The sequence below is a fragment of the Pholcus phalangioides genome, unplaced genomic scaffold (genome assembly GCF_987345545.1).
Source record: "Pholcus phalangioides strain wild (caught in Gottingen) unplaced genomic scaffold, Ppha-v1.0 ptg000011l_1, whole genome shotgun sequence".
NCBI lineage: Eukaryota > Metazoa > Arthropoda > Arachnida > Araneae > Pholcidae > Pholcus > Pholcus phalangioides.
Window position 1 is genome coordinate 10237138 of NW_028301604.1, and position 26234 is coordinate 10263371.

Below are 26234 nucleotides of genomic sequence, written 5' to 3' on the forward strand. Positions count from 1 at the left end.
ATTGTTCAGCTGGGGTCAAAAAAACGAATAGAATGCTTGGTTTCATTTTTGAAAAGGTCTCTTCGCATTCTCCTAAAGTCATTCTTCCGCTTTTCCGAATCTGAGTTCGTATGGACTGGAGTATGCCGTAAGGTTTTGGAGACCATACCTACACAGGGACATACACTAGGTTGAGGGGGGTGCAGAGAAGAGCTACGCTTGCTCTTTTTGGCACACAATGCTTTGTAACATATCACCCTTTGGGTCAAATGTTCCTGTAGTACTATTGTCATGTCACTGCTATTAGCCCCCTTCAACTCACACTAGGTCATTTTCAAAAATCACATAAAAGAGGCCTGAATATAAATTTTTTTATATTAAGTATCTTGGTTTCTTAAAGTTATACATAGAATATTATTATAAAATTTTTGTATAAATTGTACATAGAAGCCAAAATTTCTCATTCTTGCCACATTTTTAAACTTTTGGCTACATTCTGATGCTCTATCTTTAGCAAATTCATGAATAAGAATTGCATTACACATCTTGATGTAGTGATTTATTATCTCGAAGGGTTGTTTTTTTTCTTTCACAAAGCAGCAGCAACAGTAGTGACACCATCATGCTAGGGCAGATCATCTTATAATCCAATAGACACCAGCTTCCCCTAGGGGACAAAGACCAGTGTAACAGTTACATTCCATTACAGACATTTTCTTTCCCATAAGAAGTAGCACATCTCATAGGGTATATCACCAAGTCTTAATATTCAACAGTTTTCTTTTATACTTTCACCATTAAGCCCAGTTAATCGAAGTTCAGTAGTAACAGCTTAATGAAAAATAATTAGCTTTATACTGGGATTGAACTTTCCCCTTGTCCTTAAAAACCGCTCTATAAGTTGTTGTCCTTAACTAAGGAGCTGCACTATGGATAGCGCGGAGGACAATGTCCCAAGATGCACTCTCCCCTTCTCCTTAGCCATTGTCCTTAGGATCACGTGACGGGTTACGGAGATAAAACCGGTCTTTCGGTTCGTTCAATTCGGCTCTTCGGTTCAGTTCATTCATTGACCAATCAACGTAAAGCAAAAATTTTGCAACTACTACTAAGTATCAAAAACAATATTTCTTCTACATTAATGGCAACAATCGCTTTATTTACATTATTTTCCCGCAAATATTTTCCCCTCCCTCACTTTTCTTTTTTTACATTAGCATGCGCATTTGCTCTTTTATCTGTATTAATTTATACGTTTTATCTGCATATGTAGGTTTTTTTTCAGAGATTGTTTTTTATTAAATATCTTAAATTGCAACAATTTTTTTTTCTGAAAAACTATTTTTAAATTTTAACTAGGTTATGTAAGAAAAATTAAATGTCCACGGAAATACCTAAATTTTTAAATTATTCGATTTTTTTTATAAAAAATTTTTGATATAGAGATTGTTTGGGTAAATAGCTCAATTACTTGGATTTTTTTAATATCAGAATGCTGAGTTTCTTTTATGATGGAAAAACCTTAGAGGCGGCATGAGGTAATTAATAAAAGGGTGTAATAAGGGAGGGGTATGATATATCTCTAAGGCCGGTATTACACACTATAAATGTTTGATAAAATTCCTCTTATATAAAACTAAAAAATCCAAAAAATAAAGCTCATAGGTTACATTCGAGCAGAACATGTGCTTATTGGTTGAGTTTTTCGTGTTTTATATAAAATGACTTTTAAACTTGAAAAATGCAACCAATAGTCCCATTGGTTGTATTTTTGAAGTTTTGTAAAATATCTTTTATTATAATCTTTTATCATAATTTTAAATATCTTTTATCATAATTATATTGATAAAAAAAAGTTACATAGATGCTTTGTGGCATAACAACTGAGAGGTTGATGCAGCATTTGCTATGCTCAATGACAGGGGGAAGATATGTTAAACATTTTCTAAATCTATGAATTTAATGTCGATGTTAGAGATATATTCTGACTTACTTCTCATATTCCTAAACAAATGCCAAGTACATTGGATCCCACTTAATAGGTTTATCAATTAGAGCCCTTGCAATATTCAGTTGGGGAAAAACTATATTCTTCGGTGAGTGATCTCTCACCCAAGGATGTTTTCTTAAGGAGAAAAATGTTGCTAAGGACAAGGGGAAAGTTCAGCCCCAGGATGATAATAATTAAAGTTTTGATTCCAAAACTGTACAATAAAACGTACTGGTCAGAATGACTTGAAAATTTGCATGGGTGCTCTGGAAATTTCTTTGGGAAAAGAAAAAAAAGTGCAAAATGTGCAAGTAGATGATGCTGTACTTGGCCAGCAGCGTAATTTATTTTGTGCAACCACATCATTTCGACAGTTCAACAGCATCAGTGTGTGGATAGCACAATTTTTATTAAGATGCACATCACAGTGCCAGCAAACCAACTTCTAAAGACCCATTTTGACAATAGCAGGATGGCATGACACTTGGCCGGCCGTCAGTTCATCTGACTTTAACCCTTGCAACTTCTGGCTGTGGAGGGGGGATATTTTAAAATGTTATGAACAGTGGTTGGATTGCAAACATTGGTGAATTGCAAGCACATCCACATCATGGCATAGTCTGATCTGTTTTTGAACAGGCATTTTTGTGCTTTCACCTCATTGCCAGATTACAATAAAAAAACATTTCTTGAGTAAGTTGTAGTTATTTGTTCAATTATACTTCATTTTTGTGATGTTTCCATGACATGAAATTGTGCAATGCTAACTAAGTTATTTTGCCCTGAATGGCCATCGTTCCCATTCTGCAAGCAAATTTGAGTTGGATGAGTAGTGTCGTTAATTTTTCATTTTTAAGTATTTTTTCCCCTTTGCCATATAAAATTCCATTGCTTCAGAAATATTCATGTGAATTTTCAAGTCATTCTGACAATGGCTCTTCTACAGTGTTTTAAATCGGAACTTTAGTTATAATCACCCTGTATATCGTAAATCATCGCTAATTAATCTTCATTATTTATGCTTCATTAAACACATTATATTCACCTAATTTTTATCACAGTTTTTGTAAAATAGCTTCCTAATTAAGTATACTGAAAGTAACTGAAGAAAACATTTAAATTATGTGGTCAATAGTAAAATTAACAATTTTCAAACACAGAGTAATTCATTGAGTTCAGCAAAAAACGAAATTGCAAAAGTTGGTTTTTATTAAAATGTAAGAAATATTTCTAGATTAATTGATAATGGAATAGAGTGTTAATTGCATTAATAAACATTTTATTTTAATTATTTATTAGAAGGTTGAATGATTTTTCAGAAATTTTATTGACAACTAGTTGTTGTTTATTGAGTAGTAACGTTGTAAAAATAATTAGTTTGTGGTTAAAGTACTGTCAAGCTACTCCGACTGGTCCGGGTAGTTGTTCCTAATTATGTTTTCCTAGTCACTTCATTAAAACTGTGTTCTAGTCAAGTTGAAATGGTTCCTGGAAAGATCAAGTGATCTAAAAAATGATCCTGTAATTTGTTACTACAAGTTCTAGAAGGTGGTCAACTGTGATGCTTCTCCGGGTCTGATGTCATGTGGTGATGGTCATCTCCGTGTGCAGTCGTTGAATATGATCCAGTACGTTCAACTATTTCTTCAGTGACTGGTAGTGTTCTCCATTATCTAATGTGTTCCTGAGATGAACATTCCTTGGTGACTGGAAACTTTGTCCAACTTGAGTGTTTAGGATACTTGATTGCCATCATAGCCCTAGTGGACATGGGGATGTCTTACTGAAAAGAGTGGACTGTCTACGGTTGAATTGGGTGAGCTCGCTCTAGTTTATTCCCAAGAAATTGGTATTATGTAATCTCAAAACGAAATCAGAGTTAACTTGATCTATGATAATTGAAGACTAAAATGTAATTGTGTTAAAGTAAAAGTGTTTACTTCAACACAAATAAAATATAATTTTATGGATCAGTTATCTAAACTACTCATTACCTGTGTTCAATTTGCTAGCGAAATAGAGCTATTTATTCAACATAAGTGTGATAGGGCATAGGTTCAGTTTTTGACCTCAGAAACCAACTCAGTATTAAAACAGTCAAAAACTTATTGTCAATGTTGTCAAATAATTTTTTAACCTGATAGATGCGTTAAATAATAAAACATGCATTTATGTAGATTAAAGTGCTTTTTTTTAAATTATGTAATTACACAGAGTATAAAATATATATTTCAATATTTTAAATTTTCTGATTCAAAATTTTATTCTGTATAAAAATTCTCTAGCATCTGTTAATACACTAATTAAACTCATTTATTCTCACCTAAAAATTTCTTCGCTTATGTTGTACAAATCCAGCGTTTTAAAGAGTATTTTCAATCGAAGCAAAGCTGGCAGGACTTGATACTCAAAGTATTGTTTGCATGTTTAGATACAGCTTCAATTGGAAAACCATTGCATTATAAATGCTGGTAAATATACCATATCATAGTCAAACTTAGTCACACTTACTTTTGCGCTAACAATAAATTACGGGAGTTTCTTAAATATCATATACAAGCCAGCACTGCCAAATTAAAGGACATTTTAATTCAGACATTTTTCACAGTCCTACAATTTAGTATTTTGATTGCTTGATATAATCTTATGCACAATAAGGTTATTGTTTTAAGTATTGGTGATTATCTCATAGCTGCCAAGTCTCCCGAATTTTAACTTCATCGCTCGACCTCCCGAAAAGTTCTTAAATCTCCCGAATTTTTACAAAAATCACAAAAATCCCTAATTGTCCCTAAACATTTCCTGCTTCATTAAAAAAAATCCCCGCTTATGAAACAATCCCTAAGAAATTTCTTGTGGGGCATCAAGCCTCTTTTTTTTCCCTTTCGAAATGACGTCACATGTCGTAAATGGGGAAATTCCCTTTTTAAGGAAGTTTTACAAACCCTCTGATGGTAACAAGGAAGTTGCTTGTCTTATCCTGCAGGGAAATGGCTTAGCAGCCAATAGTCCTGGATAATAATTGAAGATTATAGTGACGCGTATATGGTCAAAATTTCTTTTGTTGAAGTTACGTACGTGCGATATAACAAAGCATGAATACTGATAAGCAAAAACATATTTAATCAATTTTAAAGATACTTATTCTGATGAATTTCCTTTCATCAAACGTTCCAGAAGAGGGCTGACTTTTCCTTTTTGTACAAGTTGTGTTACGGACATAAACATCGATCATGGAAAGACTGCCATCATCACTCGTGAAATGAAAAAAAAAAAACCATCAAGCAAGCGTTACAAAAAGTCAGTGTTCTTCAAAAATTGACGGTGTTTTCCTTCATCTTCCGATGATTTTGGGGTCATTCGCGCAGAATGTTTGTTCACAGCGTTTCTGATTGAACACAATATTTATTTTTATATTATTGAAGTTTTGGCCTCCAATTTCACTTGTTTTTTGCGTAGGAATTTTATTCCCAAGGGTTTAACTTCCATGAGTGTAAAATCCCTATTTTAATTTGACTTCAGTTTTTGAGTAAGGATTTTATTCCCTACGCTTTAACTTTTATGTTTGGAAAATCCCTATTTTAGTTGGAAAAATCCCTATTGTATTTATTAGGGAGTGGTTTTAGCATAAAATACGGGTTTGCGCGAAAATCTCCCGAATTTTCATTTTCAAAAGTTGGCAGCTATGTTATCTCAATAATTTAATAATAGCAAAAATTAATGTTACATAATGGCCTGAAACAATTTTTTAAACATCTGTTATAAAATGAGTACAGCAGATGTTTATATTTCTACACATATATAAGCAGTTACAGAAATTTTGAACGGTCAAGAATCATCATAAATTGAAGAATATATCAAATTATTCTATAGTTTTTCCTTCAGCTTTTATGCTATGCTCTATTCAAATGAGGGTTGTAAAAAAACCGGGGTTTTTTTATTTAAAAGAAACCTGGTTTTTTTTTGGGGGAAAATTGAATTACCTTTTTCCACAACCTCAAAATATCTAATTTAAACATGTATGTATATCCTTTATGTGTACTTTCCCAAAAAACCCCAGCCTGGGGGATATCTATCCAGGCAGCAAATGTGACAACCCTGATTCAAATTTTATATTTTACAAGAAAAAATTTATATATATATTGTCCAAAATAATTCTATAGAAGGTAGAAAATTATTTTATAATCATATTAAGTATTTATTCTGTGTATAACAGTCAACTTTCACTTTTTAAACATTACATGCAATTAATGTGTGTATTTGCAATGGGAATTTTTATATTGAAAATCAATATTTGAGGTTTTGACAAATTTTGATGTTACAGTTTACACCGTCAAAAACTGCCATTCATCAAAAACCTGCCAACCCTCGTTCTTAATTTACAGGGTTTTGAAATTGCAGCTTAAATTTTAATCATCCTGTATGTAAACAGAATTTACATAATACAGATTAAAGAATGTACAGTTAAAGAGTCTGTTGTAGTGACGGCTCACAATCACGAGGAGAATTGTCATTATAACAGACTTCTCTTTAAAGGCAATCGTTATAAACTTTCAAAAAACTTTTTTGCTCTGTTAGGTTATAAATTGTTGAAAATTGCTGCTTTATTTGCATTAAAACATGTTTTAGATTATTTTGTTACAATATCACCAAATGAATTGTATCTCTCTCTGGTCTCAGTAGTTGATTCTCTAGAAGTTTTTGTATAGAATTTAGTTTATCAATGTGATTTTGCCGACAAAGCAAACACAATTGTAATTCTCAATTATTATGTCACTACTCACTTCCATGACTATGAACTTATTAACATTTTTCTGCTAATTAAAATGTCTTTTTTGTATGATTTGATCAGCCATTCAGAAATGACTAAATTAAGTTCTAATCAAATGAGCCGTAACTGTGACAGTGGGCCCTCTGTCAATGGGAGACATTAAAGTTGAATAAAATTCACATATCCCATGCATATTGTTAGAAAGCCTAAAAATCAATAGGGGGTGAAAAATTTGACTTTCTGTGTCTATTCTTTGTTAGAAATACAGTGGAACCTCGTTTGTACGATGCTCAAGAGGCAGAGTCAAAAAGTTGTATACATGTGTAAGTCGAATAACTGAGACTACTTTAAAAAATTACTTCTCTCCCCGACAGACGTACAAAATATAACATTCAATGTGTTTGCATCTCCAATTCTGTTATAAAAAGTATCATTTCAATCCTACTATAGGGAAAAAAATTAAATCACATTTCAAATCACTTAAATAAAATTTAGCAGAACATTGCCTTTGGGACACGGCATGGGATAAAATATTGCAACAAAATCTCGACTTGGGAAAATTCCCCATATTGGACTAATATTTTTTGGCAATAGATGATTTACAACCAGCAGCTTGATGTTTGGTTTTGTTTCTCTGCCTTATAATCATTTTCAACAATTGACACAGGAATATTCAACTGTTTTGCAAGATCAACTTTCATTATTTAATTGAAATTCTTTTAAAATTTCAGATTTTTCCTTTTTGTTTAACGCTGAAAGCGTTGGGAGAAAAAATTTCTGAAAGGATATATGGCTATGAAAATAATTGACGCCTACTTCTTTTGATGCTCGGCGCATCTGCAAATTCTGAGAAACAAGCAATACACAAATCCTTTAAGTGTCCACTCTAAATGGCCAAGGGCCAGTTCAGTGTCTTTCGTGGTGACAATATGCAAGAACTGTTGCAGAAATATGTTTTCACTGCATACAAAAATTATGGGCATTTGATGGATATAAATGATGTTTTTTCAAAAGATTCAGAGTTTGAGTCAAAGTGAAAACGTTGAACAATTGAGGTTTTGGGTTAAATAAATAAATTATTTTAACATTAAAATGTATAGGAACCACTTGTGACCGAAGCCAAGTGTCGTATAAATGTGAAAGTCGTATATTTGAGCAACGTATAAACAGGGCCATCTTAAAAGTGCCATGGGCTGCCGGGCCAAGTAATTTTTCTGATGCTCCACCAGGAAATGTATATGCATACTCCTTGAAAATTTCAACTATATCTTATTTTGTGAGGCTCTTGAAGATCCCAGGCCATGCTCTTGAAGACCCCAGGCCATGCTCAGATAGACCCGGATGCATTAAGACGCCATTGCGTATAAACGAAATTTCACTGCACCTCATAGTTTACAAGGAGCATATGCAATAATAAGTGTCATTCTCAATTTAGTTCTGAAAGAGTAAGAAACACGTAAGTGTTTTTGAGAATTTTTTTTCACTAGAGTGAAAACTTTCTGATTTCAACTCATTATAATTCGAATTGGTTTTGTATCTTCAACATTATCTTTTTGACAATCACTTGCAAATATTTGTTATAGCCAGATTCCTGTTACAAGTCATACTCATTATAATACATTTTTACTGTGGTTAGAAGCTTGGACTAGTGAAGGGCCCAGATCCCATACTAGTCTCAAGTGAAACAGATGTGGCTTCCATATTCTGCTTTTTTTATGTTTAATACTAATGTTTGTTATATTACTAACCAGATATTAAGTGTCATAGCATTATGAAATATCCAAGCACTTATTACATTATTCATTTTGTATATTCAGATTTAGTTCTCTCTGAAAAAATTTGATTTATCTTCTGTACAACGAGCCTATTGTAACTTTTCATGATTTCCGTCAGCTAATTTTTATTCCAAACTGGTTATTTTTAGGTATATTTTTAGCAGGGGAGTGGTTTCACGAAATGCTAAAATCATCATTGCATAAACTATTTGAGGATTTGGTAAAGGTTTTTCAGAAGTATACTGGTAAGACCTTTTTTCGACTTTTTATGTAATGTGTTTAATGTTTATGAAGTCAAACCTAGATAAGATATAATGGCTATCACTCTTGACCGTTTATGTACTGGTAAGTACCCCTTTTTTTAAAACTTGTTACGCCCCTTACATACATTGTTGAACATTGGTACTTTGATGTGTAAGGCTGTATAAAAACTTTACGATTACCCGATTATAACACAAGTGTGGGACTACTAGTTTTTTTATACAACAAAGATTTCTGCATAGAGATCCACTTTCATGGTCGCCATTGTAAGCAGTTATTTTTTCAATTTTACAGACGATGTAATAGTTAAGGTGATGCTAAATATTTTTCCCTTACTTGCAATTTATCCAAATTGTGATTCACTTCAACATTTTTGTAAAATAACACCAATGCTTTAAATACCAAGCAAATTTGTAACTAGTGCAGAGTTGCCAACTGCTACAGATCTGTAGTTTCTACAGATGACCACACTCAACTACGGAAGATACTCTCAATACAACTCACTAACTTAAATTGTTTTTTATTCAGATTTTTCATTCCCCCACAAAAAAACAGTTCTTTGAGTTTTTCTTGTGGTATTTTAATTATTATTTTTGTGAAATAACTATCTTTCCTGAGAACTAACTATAATTAGAGCCCCGGAAACCTTAATATATAGGTGCTTTAGCTATAGCATAATGACAAATTGGTATAAGCATGTGACAGAGCAAGAGTTTGAAAGAAGACAACCATCCAGGACTGGTGATCGAATTTACATGTCATTCATCATTAAGATTGTAGCAACACAATATTTGGGCTGAATTGAAAGGAATACGGTGACAAGCTTACGATCCAGGCCAACACCAGAGCATGATGATCTAGCAAATAACAATTGTCGAACATCAGTTTCTGAAAAGTATACAAGAAATATGTGAAATTCGTCCTCTGAATTGGCCATGGTTATTTTAGCACTGGTCCCCCTTGTATGATGAAGGTAGTTCTTTATCCATAAAATTAAAAACGACTAGTTTTAGGACCGATCAACCGAGTACAGTGGAACCTCCCCTGATGGACACTCCCCATTAATGTAACCTCCCACTAATGGACACTTTTCTGATCCCCTGTCCCGTGGAACAGGGCATTAATGTATTTCACTCACTATTAGCGGACAGTAAAATCAGACACTAATTTTTTTCAAAACTCTTAATTTATTAATTTTAGTCCATTAATCAAGAATTTAACATATTCAACGGTGATTATATATAATCTCAAGCTCATATTGATAAATATGATAATCCAGCAATCAATTACTTGATTAACAGAATGTAACTATAGTCCAGGATTGATAATGGTCAAAGTCCAAAAGATAATGTTTTATTTATCTTCACACTTATTTTAATTTAAATTTGTGTAGTGCACGTATCATGTACAGGTAAAAATAATTGTGGTTTAATGAAGAAAAGAAAGGTTATAAATTTTTACGTATTTACGCACTTTCCATTTTTGTTTGGGAATCATGCATAATCGTTGGTGAAAGTGATAAATGTTTTGAAAATTCAAATCGAGCTTTCTTTATTGACACAATTGATGATTATGCATAACCACCACACCAGTGTTCACTTTTACACTCACGCACACACACAGTAACATGTACATTTTAACTAACATTTATAAGAACAAATTGCGACAGAAGCCAAATGTCGTATAAATGTGAAAGTAGTACAAATGCGGTTCCACTGAACTCGTACCTCCCTGTTAACAGACAAAATTTTTGATCCTTTGGATGTCCATTATCGAGAGGTTCTACTGTATATAGATGAGTGAGGGCAAATTTTGACTTTTACATTTTTACCTTATCTATTTGCCGTATATAGTACCACCAAAGCCCCCTCACTCTATTTAAGGGAAATAACAGAAAAGGGGAATGCAGTATAAATTTTACAATGGTTTCGGCATTTGTAAGCAATGTTCCCTCAAATTTTTTCATTTTACCTTCACTAATCTGCTTTTTCTAAGTGTAGTATATATATATATACTATATAGCAATAGTGTATTTGGTAATTTTGCATTAGTAGGATGTATTTTCAACATGTCCGCTCACAGAGCTTGTTCTGGAGAGAATGCTTAGTAGTAGGAGGTGCCATACGAGCTCTGATACAGTAAAGGCATTGGGCCATAACTCTGATTTTTGCCACCTTGAGTGAACATGATTCAGCTGCCCCCCACAACTTTAAAATTCTGTAATTTTATAAGTTTTCTTTGTTTCTGCCTGAAATTGCCCCCCCCCCAAAATTTTGCCACTCACAGTTGCCCCCTGCACTCCTTCCCACCCTAATTATGGCCAGAGCATATGCAGGGGTACATTGCATTCATGAATTACGGAGGGACTCTATAACCTAGCAAAGTTGATTGGGGAAAGTGGGTTGGGGAACCCATGTTACACATGAGTCCCTAGGCTTCAGTGTCTATTGCAGTGGTTCTCAAACTTTTGCCATCTGTGACTCCTTTGTCTTGGTCAACGTTAATCTGCAGCTCCTCAGAATAGTCAAATAAAGAACCCTCCAAAGCACCAAACAGGCACATGTCAATATCTTCAGCTTACTGAGACGCCCCTAGGAGCCTTGACACACACTTTGAGAACCACTGGTCTAAGAAGGGCTGTCATTTACATAAACTTTCAATTTAATTTTATTTTAAATATAAAAATTAGATTTTTCAGTGATTTATTTTTACACTGGACTGATTTTGTCTGGTGGATGTACCCCCACCCATCCCCCGCAATGGTAAAGCTCAACATCTAAACATTCTTTGTTACTGAGAAGCCTCGTGCTAATGTTGTGTCTGTCTGCTAGTACATTGTAAGTACCATCAATGCGTTGAAGGTGTAGATTACATTGTTAGTACCACTGTTGGTATTTATTTGCCACAAAAAATCATAATTAGCCTGTTAACGCCCAGTATCCTATGTATAAGACAGCTGGGTTTTTATTCTCTTTTTACCCAGAATATGTGTATTGATTTTTTTGCATGAGCTTATGTCTCAACATCCCTCGTAGGTTTCTATTCTGCTTTCAACCATTTGTACCAATTTTTATGCCCTGTGTTAGACCAAGAACTTTCCATTTTTTTGGGGCTGGGCATAGGTGCTGGATTTGTGACACCTGAGAGCTCTAATTGACAAATGTTTTCAATTTCATGAGGTATTCTATTATTTCATTGATGTAAGAGCATTTCTGAATCAAATTACAGTAGACTTCCATTGTAATCCGGCACATATCGGACCAGGGTGTGCCAGATTACTGAAATCGCTTGATTACTGGAAGTCATTTGAAAAAGGCCTGTTTAAATAATATAAACTTCTGTGCAAGGACATGCAACATGTTTTTCTCTTCTATGCTTGAAGAAAACCTGCCTGCAAACCACTGGATTACTGGACAGGTTGGACTAGTACACGGCCAGATTATTGAGAGAGTACCACTGTGTGCAGTGTTCCCCAAAATGGGCAATATAGCCATCCCCCCCCCCCCGGCGATAGAAACTACGGGTATTACATAGGATCCTGTAGGTTTGCTTGAGTTGGGGGACAATGAGAGAAAAAAAATTCTGAAGAAGGGGGCAATGGAACAAAAAATTTGGAAACCTATAGTCTACTGTAATTATAAAAACTAATGATTACATAGTGTAAAACGAGAAATTTATTTTGTGTCCTATAAGTAGGACATTAGGCGTTTGTGTTAATTTTTTGTTTTTTTCTTTTTCTTTGCAATGCATCGGTAGACATTTATAAATTTCAGAAAAACTGTTCAGAAATGAAAAAAGTCAGTGCAGCCTAATACTGTTTTGAAGTATGTCTATAGTCATCTGGGAGCTTCAGGAAACTCGAGTCCAGGGCCATTTTAACAGCCCCTGGGCAAAGGAATATTCTGCGGTCCCTTAATTAGCTGAAAGTACCTGCTTATAAATTTCTATGCTTTCTCTAAAAAATCATAGTACCAAATCTCATTATCATGAGGCCCCCTTAGGATTTTGAGGTCCCCCATGCCATGTCTGGAAGGTGTATTAACAAAGTTTCTACATGTACTAGATATAATAGAGGAATTTAGCATCTCTTGTGATTGGTTGCAATGAACCAATACATCACTTATAGAAAAGTACTTGGTGAAGTTGAATGGTGTGTTTTTTTGGTTTGATGCATTTAATTTAAACTGAAATCCGATATCTGCTGTGGTATAGTAAGTAGAGCATAGGACTCTCTCTGTGAATCTTGCTGGTTCAAACCCCATTCAAAACTCTTAAGTTATTTTTTTTCCTTTCTTCCATTTTTGTATTTTGACAAACACTTTGATTTATTTTTCTTCATCTTAATTTTTTTTAAACAGAAAAGTACTTTGGAAACTGACTGAAGGGATATTTGTGAGAGTTTATCAGGCAATATTTGAAAGTATTTTATGAAAAAAAAAATTTTCTTTGAATTTCCCAAATTTTTCTTTCATTCAAACTTTTTTCAGCTGCTATTAATGTGGTCATCGCTGACAGTTGTATAACTTTAAATTTTAATAAAAACTGTAGCCTACTGCAAATAATCTATGGCGGTATAAAATTCGGATGTTCAAATTTTGTCAAAAAATATGTTCCACGTATAATCCACATAGGTAAATATCATTCACCAGAGAGCAATGAAATTTTAGGTTATGAAAGAAGTTTTTATTCATGTTTTGTAGAAAATAATGTTAATTTTTCCACCAGTAAGTTTCTCATTCAAATTTGAACACTGTTGGTGGCATAGTGGTGGTTGTTTTTTCCTACTTCAAGGTGCAAACGCAAGCTGCTCTCCCATTTGAAAAAGTCCCAGCAGAGATCAGCAGAACTTCAACATATTTACATAACAAGAAAATTCAAGCATTTACAACTTCGATTTTAGCATGGAAGAAAGATGGCAGCACTGGCATAACACGAAACAAGCACAACTCTGACAACATAAGTATGTTAGAAGCATCCATATACACACACAACACATTCCTGCATGTAACCAATTCTTTAGAAATTCTGCAGAGGAATGTAAATGAGGTATGCTTAAGAAGAAGCCAGTCCGTGTAGTTTTCTCACACAATCTTCAAATGGCTTGTTGATGCACAAGTCCAAAGGATGACTCATTTCTGCAGATTGGCCCAGCATTGAGCTATAATTGCAGCCTGAACTATAGATGGTTCAGAAAAAAAAAAGGGCAGTGACTCCTTCACTTGTGCATGTAGGACTACTTAGGTTCTTGAAACAGTGAAAAATGCATAAAAACCTTGTCCTATATGTGAGTAAATACAGTATATCATGATATATATATATATATATCAATTCCCTAGCAGCACTGGCTGATGTTTCAATACTGAACCCTGCTCAGACCATAGTGAGGTGAAACAAATCATAACTTTGATTTTATTTTTCCCATTTTAAATAGCATAATTATGATTTTAGAACCAAAATTAGTATATATATAATATTCTGTTGTATCTTTAAGAGCAGCTCCATAACTAGTGAAGAGTGGCCATATGAAAGGACGCCAAATTCACCTTTCATTTATCGGAAGCATTTTAACGGCATCATGACCTCCGGGCAAAGTGATTTTCTGAGGCCTCCATCTACGTGGGAATACCTGCCTACTTATTTACACACTTACTCCCAAAAATAATAGTACTAAATCTCATTATCATGATGGCTCCAGGCCTTGACCAGGTAGGCCTACATGTTAAGAGCTTAAGACAGCTCTGTTGTTTGTTTAAAATTACACCTAAACTGGTGTTTGCCCTTGTTCTCAGAGTACTTTTATTTTTTGTAGTTGCGTCCATGTCTCTTCATTGGAGACCTGCAGAATCGACACCCAGGACTCTGTTTCAAGTTTAATGTCAATCCTTATTAACTCACATTTTCATCAATAAATAAGAAATTTTATAATTATGTTTGAGGCTCGTGCCACATCAGATCACTCCAAGAGCGGCATTTGACATGCAGGCCATGGGTTGAGCATGTATGAATTATATTGTGAAACGGCGAAGAATGTGCTCTTTGTTATTTGTAATTTAAAGTTTTATTGTATATCTTGAGTTAATCTCAAGTGAAGACATTTATAAATTGAGGTGTACCAGCGTGTTCAACTGTTTAATACTTATACATCCTTAGTATTCGTAAGTGGTTTATATAAAAAAACTAATAATTTTCAATAATATTCAATTTTGATTGTCTATTGTTACTTGTCGGATATGTATTTCATGATGATGTTTTGTACTTTACACAGGTATTGGAGATGACAGAAAACATCATACACAAAATTTGCATGGAAAGTCAGGGCCAAAACTGAAAGTATCGAGACACAAAGACTCAAGAGAGAATGACTTTGGCCTAAAAGACTCAAGATATGGTACTTTGAGGTAATTGGAATTTCTTTTTCATTTGTGCAAATTCAACCTAGCATCTGTGTTGTAGAAGTCACCAAAACTTCTTGAAAATATAGCAACAAGTTTTTTGAATCATGCTTTTTTTTTTAGGACTAATGTTTTAAACTTATTTTCTGCAATGTTACTTTTTCTGGATTAATTCCATTTTTAGTTGGCAGAGGGTTCCACTTGCCTCAATGGAAAGTGGAACCTATGGATGATCATGCTTTAAAATCATTCATAAAATGATAATCATAAATGGAAGCAGAGTAAACAAAAGAAAAAAATTCATTTGAACCACATAAAGCCCAAACATTTTATTATTGTATACAAAGCTAATTAACAACCTTAGTATGCAGGAAAACTCACAATGTTAATTAAAAACTTTGGTATGTAGAAAATTTACCATTTAATAATTACCCACGCAAATATTAACTGACATTATATGAGGTAAATGAGAAGAAAAATGTGAATTTTTCCAGACTATCAAACTTGAGAAGCAAAGGAAATGGCAGAACTTCATCTCTTTCAATCATACTTGTTGAGGGTAAACTTTCTTCAGGGTTTGATTTCATAATAGCCAGAAAAAACAAATCTGTAAAAGAAAATTGTAATCAAAAATGAGAGAATATCTGAAAACATGTTTATTTCAATCTAAAATAGATACACAGTCAACGATTCATTTTACGAACCTCAAATTTATGAATACACCCTTTTTTACGAACTGGTCTTTTGTGCCAAACAGTATGCCATAGAGCTAATGTTAAAATCTGCTCTATTTTATGAACTCTCATTTCTATCAACTCTATATTTTACAAACGTAGTTTTTCTTTCCGGCTATTTTATTCTTCCAACTGCCTCCAAATTCATCGTAATCAAAAGTGAACTTCAATTCAGACATTCTACGTGTGTTAAGAGAAAATTGAGGAAAAGGGGAGGTAGAGAGGTTGTGCATTATAATTGGATTAACTGGTAATTACAGAAATAGTATGATAAATTAGGTCGGTGTTTCCCAACTTGGGATCTGCAGACTCCTGGGGGTCCATGAATTCTTTTAAGGGGCCCCACTGTATCATTTTCATTCTCTACCATTGCATGAATGACACATTTAGTGCTGTAAAATTGTAATTTATTACATGAATTTTTTATGATATGCAAATTTCACAAAGCAATAAATTTTGAATTTTATGGGGAAGGGGTGATCCAAATTAACCTTCACTGCAGGGGGCCATAGGGAATTGACCTTTACTGCAGGAGGATCTGCCATGCATTGCATTTCACTAAAGGGGGTCTACATCATCAAAAAAAAGTATTTAAATTAATGTATAAACTCTTATGAAGACAGAAATTGCCAAAAAGTACGGGATTCAAAAAATCATTAGTCCTCTAATGAAAAGTCAGCAAAAAATCATTTCTACAGCAAGTGGTTCCAGCAGTGTTCCACCATCTTGAAAATATTTTAGAGAAGCGAGATTCGTGTGAAATGCTATTCTAAGTCAATTTCATTGAACCTTATATTTACCAAAACATTGTAATGAAGCAAACAAGAATAAGGGATTTTTATTGAAATCATCAACAAAGATGAATGACTAACTCATTTTTTATCCTTCATATATAGAATAAAACAAATTGTGGCAAAAGTCCATTTTTTTCAATAGAAATGCATTTGTAAGTACATACGCTATGACATAGCTAATGTATAACTGCACTACGTTCAACTATATATAGACTGCTATGAGAAAAACGATTCTTCAGATATTTTTGTCTATGTGCAAATTCATATCCTACGAAGAATTTGGCAATTCTGTTTCATACAAGAATGCCTGAACATCATCTACAATTGTTCTATTGAACCTTTCTGGAATTCTGTTCATTTCTGAGGAGTGAATGTTTGTTCTCTCAACCCTGATATCTCACTCTCTTAAACGTTTATCAAAATAATCAACATTAAACTCTAGTTTAGCACTGCCATCTTATGGATGCATTTTACTTTCTTGCCATGCAGTCTTTCAGCTTCAGCTTGAAACTCTGAAACATTCAAGAACCTCATTTTCGTGTTTCATAAAATACGCTGTTCCATATCTAAGATAATCATTGATTATACTAAGAAAATATCAGGAACCTCCTAATGACTGCACTGAGGCTGGCCCCCACACATCTGAATACAAACGTTCAAGCACATCATTTGTAACAATGTTGTTATACTTTTAAAGCTCCCTCTGATCGATTTTGCTAAGAATATTCCATAGATTTGACTGAAAGACATACATATATGGTATATTCAATATACCTTAACTTTTTCCTGCATGGTTTGAATCTGGGGGAAGAACATCAAGTGAAAACATGTTCTTTACCTACCAAGCCTGGGGCGATCATTGATGGATGGCACTTTCATTTCCCACTTGACTCCACTGGTTGGAAATTGATGATATATGACCTGAGTTGGTGTGTGGTGAAGTACCTAAACTTGAAAAAAATCATGCTACTTCCATTTAGTGAACATTTCCACAGAGGTGGCCACATTTTTAGAAAATACCGAACAGGCATTTTAGAGGTATATTCGCTATAATTTTCTTTTGGTAAGAGAATAGATCATGAGCTTAGCTCATAGCTGCCAAGTCTTCAGAATTTTAGCTTCATCTCTCGACCTCCCGAAAAGTTCTTAAATCTCTCGAATTTTTATGAAAATCACAAAAAATTCCTAATTGTCCCTAAAATTTTCCTACTTCATTTAAAAGGAATTCCCGCTTCTGAAAACAATCCCTAAGGAATTTCTAAAAATTCTAAGGCCAAAAGTCTTTTGCCTCTGTTTTTTCCCCTTTCAAAATGACGCCACACATCGTAAATAGGGGAATAGTGGGAAATTCCTTTTTTAAGGAAGTTTTACAAACCCTCTGATGGTAACAAGAAAAGTTGTTTGTCTTATCAGGCAGGGAAATAGCTTAGCAGCCAATAGTCTTGGATAATAATTGAAGATTATAGAGACGCACATGTGGTCAAAACTTCCTCTCTTGTTGAAGTTACGTACGCGCGATAAGAAAACATGAATACTGATAAGCAAAAAAATATTTAATCAATTTCAAAGATACTTATTCTCTCTCTGATGAATTTCCTTTCATCAAACATTCCAGAAAAGGGCCGACTTTTTCTTTTTGTACAATTTGTGTTACGGACATAAACATCTGTCATGGTGGAAAGACTGACATCATCACCCTTGTGAAATCGCAAAAAAAACATCAAACAAGTGTCACAAAAAGTCAGTGTTCTTCAAAAATTGTTTTTTTTCCTTCATCTTCCGATGATTTTGGGATCATTCGCGCAGAATTTTTGTTCACATCGTTTCTGATTGAACACAATATTCTTTTAAATCACCATTGAAGTTTTGGCCTCTAATTTCACTTGGTTGCAATATTATATTGCAACCCTGTTGAGGACAAGATTCTTCCACACGCACCCTCATTTAATTTTTGTTTTTTCCTCATATCAGCTCATAGATTCCAACATAGGTGACTGTGGGTTCTTAGCTTAAAGTGGTTTCTCGAATTTATAATACCAAAGCCTAAAAATATGAAATATAATAAGTCAGAATGTTAAGAGACAGAGAAATTTTCCCTCCAATTTTTTTTTCACTAGTTAATGAATTATTTCTCCTATTTATGTCGGTTCGCAAAAATTTTCACTTAATTTCAGCTGTCTGCAATAAGAAAAATATTGAAGAACACTGAACCATACAAGGCTCATGCTTTTGGTGCCAATAAGTAATTTTATCCATTGGCTTACAATTCAATCCTATAATGCTGTTTGAAATTTTTTTTCAAGATGTCCTGGTTTCTCAGTCGCATGACCTGGCCACCTTATTGCAGGCCCACGTCTGCTACCTGGTTCCGTAACCATAAATCAGCTATGATTGTACAAGCGAGATGAATTGTAACTTGTAGACTTCTTTTCCAAGGCTAAACTGCATAAAAATTTATGACTAGTGGTTCGACTAATTGTAGATTTTTAATAAGTGGCCATTCTTTTTTTTTTGAATTTTCGTATTTCTTTCAACATTTCAATTTGAAAAAAATATATATATATTTATCACTTCCAATGATTTTTATGCAAATCAATTTTTTTTTAATTGTTTAAGTAAATCCAATGGTGATATTTTAGAGCATGTAAAATATTGATTAACGTATCTATTATTTTAAGTTACATGCCCTACAGGCATGTAAGTTTTTGGAGACTTTTCCAGCCCTGTTAAAAAGACTGAATTTACAATGAGCCTGAAATTTAAATTTTCACCTTTCAAGAGGTTCTTCATGAGTATATCTGTGGTAAAAAATTTGCATAATGTTTATCTGATGCCTCTTAAAATGTCAAAATATTTTTTTTCCTTTTGTTTCAAAAAATTGTAACATCTGAATGAAAACTGATTACAGTCAAACCTTGTTAATGAGTCACTCTTGGGAGAACAAAAATATGACTTGGTAAGCGGAGTGACTCGTTAAACGGAGTAAGCCATAGCTGTGCCAATTCCTGCCTGAGGACAATTGGGACTTCCAAAAAGTAGCCCGGTAAGCGGAGTAACGTGTTAACCGGGTGACGCACTAAGGAGGTTTGACTGTATTACCTAAATATTTTCATGCAAATGGACATCAACTTGGATGAGTGTTGCACCCCTTTCCTAGTTATACACATAAATGTAGAATACCTCAACTTTTTAACATAGTACAAAAAGAGGACATTTCTACAAACCAAGAATTGTAACTGTGCATTTGCTTCAACAGTACAAGAAAATCTGTGTTAATACAGAAATGCTCTTATTATGATCATCTTCAGCTTTGATTATGAAATTTATATATCAAAACATTGAATATTGAATTGATATGTCTCTGGCACATCTAGATTGAACTGCAACCATGGCTCCCATAGTTATTGCTGTGCAAGTCCACAATTGCTGGCTTGTATTTGGATAGCTTCTTTTTTAGCAAGGGGGACACCACCTTGTCATAATAGAACCAACATCAGGTACAATCATCAATTATCATAAAACCATTGAAGCGTCAACATGATGCAACATGCAAGAGTAATTCAAGAGCAATCAAGATTGATAAGCATGACTGAATTTTTCGATGGAGAAACTTTGTTTTCCATCTCCAAACACAGTCTAATCAGAAAGTAGAGAACAGTACATAAGAATAATTCTTTGAATGTGGGTGTGCATTGCTATCTACCTGCTTTTTGTACCCCAGAAATGAAGAATTGTATAGAAATTTCATTTGCTGTCAAGATGATAATTTCATTCACCATCACATTTTGTTCATGTGAATTGCGGCAGCATTCCAGCTTTGTGGACATGTAGGAAACATTATTAGAAAACAAAATTGTCATAGCCAATGTAGTTTTCAGCTTCTGGAATCAAATAGCGAAGAGCACAACATATACATCCAGAGAAGTCTTCTGATGTATTGGTTACTATTTTCTGATTCCAGCAGGTGAGAAATTTGTTTGGGGATGGAAAACAAAGTTTTTAGCAAGGTCTTGCCCATAAATCTTCTTCAATGCTTAGATGGTTTCATGATGTCTAATTATGATACCTGATGTTACTCTTATTGAGACATAGCTTCTTTTTTAGTATGCCACTATCTAAATACAAGCCAGCAACTGTGGACTTTACAACAATAACTGCAGGAGCCATGGTTGTGGTTCAATCCAGATGCGTGCCAGAGACTTATCGATTAGATGTTTTGATGTGTAAAATTCATGATCAAAGTCAAAGATGACCATAGTACAGTGGATTTCTACGATATTAACTCATATTTCCGTAGATTGTTCAAAGAAATGCACACACAATTCTAGGTTTGTATATAGAAATATCCTCTTTTTTTTTGAACCCATAATGTTATATTGACCTATTCTAGGTTCACATGTATAACCAGGAAAGTTGTATAACACTTGTCCAAGTTGTTGTTCATTTGCATGAAAATAATCATGTAATAATCTGTTCTTATTCATTTATAATTTTTAAAAAAGTGGGGGGGGGGGATATTTCAAAATTTCAAGAAGCATTCAATAAGCATTATGCAAATTTTTTTACTACAGATATATATATATATATATATATAAACACACACACAGTGGTTGGACAAAATAACGTGAACACCTGTGCAAAAAACAACACTCAAGGGAACCTGTCGTATACGCCTGCCCTCGAGTGTGGAAGAGTTCCACTTAGTGGGCGATAATGTGCACACATCAGTCTAGTCATAGCAGTGATAGCGTTCGGATGCGATGTATATTGGGGCGTTAAAACTTTGTTATATGGCTGACCTCACAGATTTCGGAAGAGACAAGATTGTTGGAGCCAGTCTTGCTGGAGCCACAGTAATGAAAACGGCCACCCTTGTTAGTGTCGGGAGAAGTACTGTGTCATTGGTAATGACATCCTATAGCAAACAGGGAAAGACATCATCTACCAAGCATAACAGTGGCCGAAAGTCAAAGATGGCTGATAGACCCAGAAGGGTTTTGAAGCGGATTGTGTGTGTGTGGCCAGAAAGTACAAGATAACAGCATCCCATATAACATCTGAGATAAACACACATCTACAGGAAGGTCCAAGATGTAATTTGCCCGTTCACCCTACTGGAATTGTCTGAGACTGGCTTGATGAACACGATGATGAACTGCAACACCTCGTGTGGCCCGCTCAGTTCCCTGATCTTTATATAATTGAACCTTTGTGGGGTATTTTGGAGGCCAAACTGTGCAGTAGGTTTCCACCTCCAAAGACAAGTTCTGAATTAGTGACCTTTTTGCAGGAGGAGTGGTTACATATCCCTGTGACTGTGGTGCATGACTTGTATTTGTCCATCCCACGACGGATACAAGCTGTAATTAATGCAAAAGGAGGGCCAACAGCCTATTAAAGATTTTGTCTCATTTCACAGGTGTTCATATTATTTTGTTCAACCCCTGTATATTCAAGAAGAACCTCTTAACACTAGAAAAACATATCGCGAGAGTATACCTAGAAAGACAGGATGGGGTCAAAATGACCCCCCATAGTTTTTTTGCAATTTTCGGATACCTTAATGTTTCAAATCATGGTATATTATTTTTAAAACATAAATAGAGTTATAACGCAAAAAACAAAGGGTGAAACCACTGGCCTGTTGATATATTTTGTTTTTATCTAACACTCAAAGCATTCTGTACAAATCATCTCTCTCTATGCACATTTGCTGCACACTGGTTTTTTGCATTACGTACAAGATTGAAGTGTTTTATTGAGTGTGCAGTTCTTTCTCACATGGCATTTCTGTCATTTTTTGTCTCCATCAATAGGTGTTTTTCATTTTATCACATTTTGAATTGTAGTTTCAAGTTGAAATACTCAGCACAGAGTTCTTCACATAACTGCAATATGTAAGTTCTCTGAGTGATTTTTTTCTTGTGACTTGTGTTTGTACAAAATCCAAGCATTTATCGCTGACATATCCAAAATGTTAGAAAATACATTCACTAGCCAGCGACGACTTCCAGTCTTGGTCGTGTATAATCTCACACCATTTGATCCATGATGTGGAATCAATATTTAGTTTCGGTATTATAGGCAACAGTTTCTGGGGTCTTTTTTTCGACAAGGTATCATTTCTCACAATTTTACGTTTCTTATATCTCAATGGGGATCTGTTTTGTTCCAATGGATGCGCCATTGGAGAAATAATTTTATTTTGCTTTGAATCTTCGCCATCAGAACCGCTACTTACTTCTCCACAATTCGGCATAGGGTAGATCTCATGCTCTTCTGCACTTTCATCATCACTGCTTCTAGATTTTCTCTTATATAATCTTTGCAACTCCTGGAGTATTTTTTCTTCAGTAGATATACGTTTCCTCGCCATTTCTAAACTGGTTGAAATGGTCACTGCCAAATTTTCTGCGTCCCAGGACAAACAATTTATTGGATAGTATGAAAAGAATGCTTGACAAAAACCAAAAATTACACACCTGCTGGCGGACACTTGCAAATAAGAATGGGAAAAAAGAAAGGTCACACGGAAGGTCAAATGCAAAAAATGACTTTCAGAAGGATTATAACCTACTTAGAAATCAATTGTAACGATGACAGTAGTATTTACCGTATAATGTGCTAGGATATAAGGAAGGGTCAAAATTACCCCCTTCCGTCTTTCTAGGTATATCCGCTCGCATCTTTGTTGTTAAAAAAGATAATGAAAAACACTTTGGTATACAATAAGAACATGCTAATTTAGGAAAAGTCGAGAAATTTCAAGTGGTTCGGTTTAGTCTTAGCAGAGATATGCAAGCTTAAACAGCGTGCAGGGTCATAATGACCCCGTCCAACTTTCTAGTGTTAAAAGGTGGGAATGCAAACTATATCGTCCCCGCATGTCAAAAGCACACATATTTTCCCTTTTTTTATGAGCTGGTTGGCTATTTTATTTTGCTATGTAAGCTGTGCCTAAAGCGTTAATGTGTATCCCTATTGAAACGTATGTTACAAAACATTTTAGAAAAATAACTTAGAGTAACATGGGTAGAGTAAACATTCAAGCGTCATTTCCCACGTTCTTTTTTTCCAAGGATATTACACATTCATGCTTCTGGTATGGCGGTCATACTGTAAATTCTGTCTTTCCAACTCGAGCATTTCATGATTTTAGGATGTTTTAATTTTTTTTAATAAATGTTCATATATGTGTGTAAGATAAGTCTAATTTTGATGAAAATATTTTGTTATTAAACCTCATCAAACAGTTGCAAGGAAAAGCAGTTTATGTGTCTTTTTCCCTCAACTAGAGTAAGTTGAGTTCACTCGTACATGTCAGTACAGCAGTTAACCAGGAGCTCCATTATTTTATATGGAGTACAGTAACCCAATTCGATAAGAGATTTTGTAACGTATCCATGGGACCCCTGCGTAAAAGTCTGAAGTCGGCATCGCATAAATGCTTGCTTGTTTTTCATCGGCGGCGGTGGTCGTGTGGCAGCGATCGAGGCCGATTGTGATGTTGCCGGCATGCGATCATATGCAAATTGTTTTTTGTGATTTGTTGAATTTTTAGCGAGAGACAGAGTGTTGCCGGTGGACGAATGGTCCTAAATTTAAACCGGTTTAAGATGTATAAAAGCACATATCTCTCGTTCTCACTAATCGCATTCATTCATTCAATTATTCACTTCTTACTTTAGCTAACTCTCATTATTCTCGGCTTCGGTCGTAAAACTTCAAAAAAATGTTGTGATTTGAATAACTACCTTTCTTGTTCCCGGCAGGTCCGGTGAAGATATTGTTTTTATGAAAACTAAATAACTACTTAATGAGTCTTGCAGTTCAACCTGCGACTGGTTGCCCTCAGGGCCGTCATTTCAACTTTTTCCGGAGAAGGGGGGGGGGGCAAAGAACATGTACTCAATGTATATATGTATATATATTTGTATATATATATACACACTATATACCTCTGCCCCCCCCCTCCCTAAATGACAGGCCTGGTTGCCCTCTCTAGTAGATGAAACCTCGATTGGTTCGGTTCCTGATGAAACTTCTAGTCTAATGCTACAGAAACGTCCAGTACCTCTGCTATCTTTGACGTTCAACTGGCTGCACTCCGGTGGATTTTCATCGATGATTGCTGGGAGATCTACTTGAAAACTGGTTGCTGGCAACTTGCTTTGAATCTTGGGACTTCATTCTTCGGTTGATTTCAACGGCGTGAATCGATCTACATCGCTATCGTATCTAATGCACTTGCATCTCTTGGTCTGCGAGAAGAAAAGTGATGTCCGGCTAAATGGACATGGACTTCTGTGGTGAGATCCACACTTTTTAATAAGTAAAATTGATGTTTGAATAATTGACTTTAACGCAAAAAAATTTATTTTAATAAACGAGTCTAACTTGATGTAAAATAACTATTAATGTAATAAAGCCTTTTGAAATGATACAAAACAACTTGTTTGTTTCCTGCTTTTAACTGGATAATTCGAACAGGGCACGTAACCCCTTTAAGGGATGTTACAATTTACCTAATTCACTAAAGAGTGTTTAGAGCAGGGTTGGGGTTTTGGACATGAATGGATGAATGCCAGAACTTTGCCACTGGACTTATCCTGTTGCTGAGATCTCTTCCAGCTTCGTGGCAGAGTCTGGGAACACTTTATTTTGAGTCAAAAAAAGGGAAAAAATAACAAATATACACAATTTTTACAACATATTTTCCCCGGACAATTGCGTGCTGTCGCAATTAACAAATTTTGTGGTACAGATGAGATGGAGTTGGAGAAAAGTTCCTGCGTTTTGTTAAGAAGGATCAATGTACATATATTAGAAATGTTACGTGGAAACCTATATTTTTTTCATGATATTAACATATTAAAAAAAATTCTAGTGGATTATAAAACTAACTAAATGAAAAATCTTTCTAAAGGTGTCATTTGATTTTTTTTTTTTAAGTTAATAGTTTCATTAAATTGATGGTTTTAAGCTGAAAATCTGATGGTAAATTAAAATCACTCATTTAACTGTTTGAATGTAGTATTTAAAATTTTTTATTTGTAAACATTGTAAAATGTTATTTTTACTTCGCATCTTATTTTTCATGTATGATTATAAAGCAGGTAGTGCGTTTAGGACAGTGCTTGTCTAATACCCTGCCGAATCTGCCAGAAAACTTTAGAAAATACATTATACTGAATATCCATAGTCACAGTTACACAATCATTGCATTATTGTGAAACTCAACATAAATATTTTTTATTTGATAACATTATAAGGATGTAAATATATTTTTTTAACTCTCTTGTGTCCCGCAAGTTCTGCATCAATTGAAAGAATATTTCACGTTTTAGAGTGACGCACGCTAAACTTGGAAATTGTCTTGGCACAGATAGGGCAGCTAAATTAGTTATGTATTATCAAATGTTACAAGGCGCAGCTGAGCTTGATTATTAGTGTTCAATTATTACATAAGTTTAATTGCATTCTCTGTAGTCATATCTGCTGCATTTTTCCAATTTTCATGTAACGTTTTGGTTCTATT

General features: G+C 34.4%; 1 protein-coding gene across 1 annotated transcript in view; it reads left to right on the forward strand.

Annotated features, from left to right (window-relative positions):
* Positions 1 to 26234, forward strand: part of LOC149080030 (uncharacterized) — a 110753-nt gene that overhangs the window by 12336 nt on the left and 72183 nt on the right. Inside the window, exons 4-5 of the mRNA XM_089238973.1 lie at positions 8665 to 8760; positions 15042 to 15174. Of these exons, the coding sequence (XP_089095099.1) occupies positions 8665 to 8760; positions 15042 to 15174 (229 nt within the window). The remainder of the gene's footprint in view (positions 1 to 8664; positions 8761 to 15041; positions 15175 to 26234) is intronic.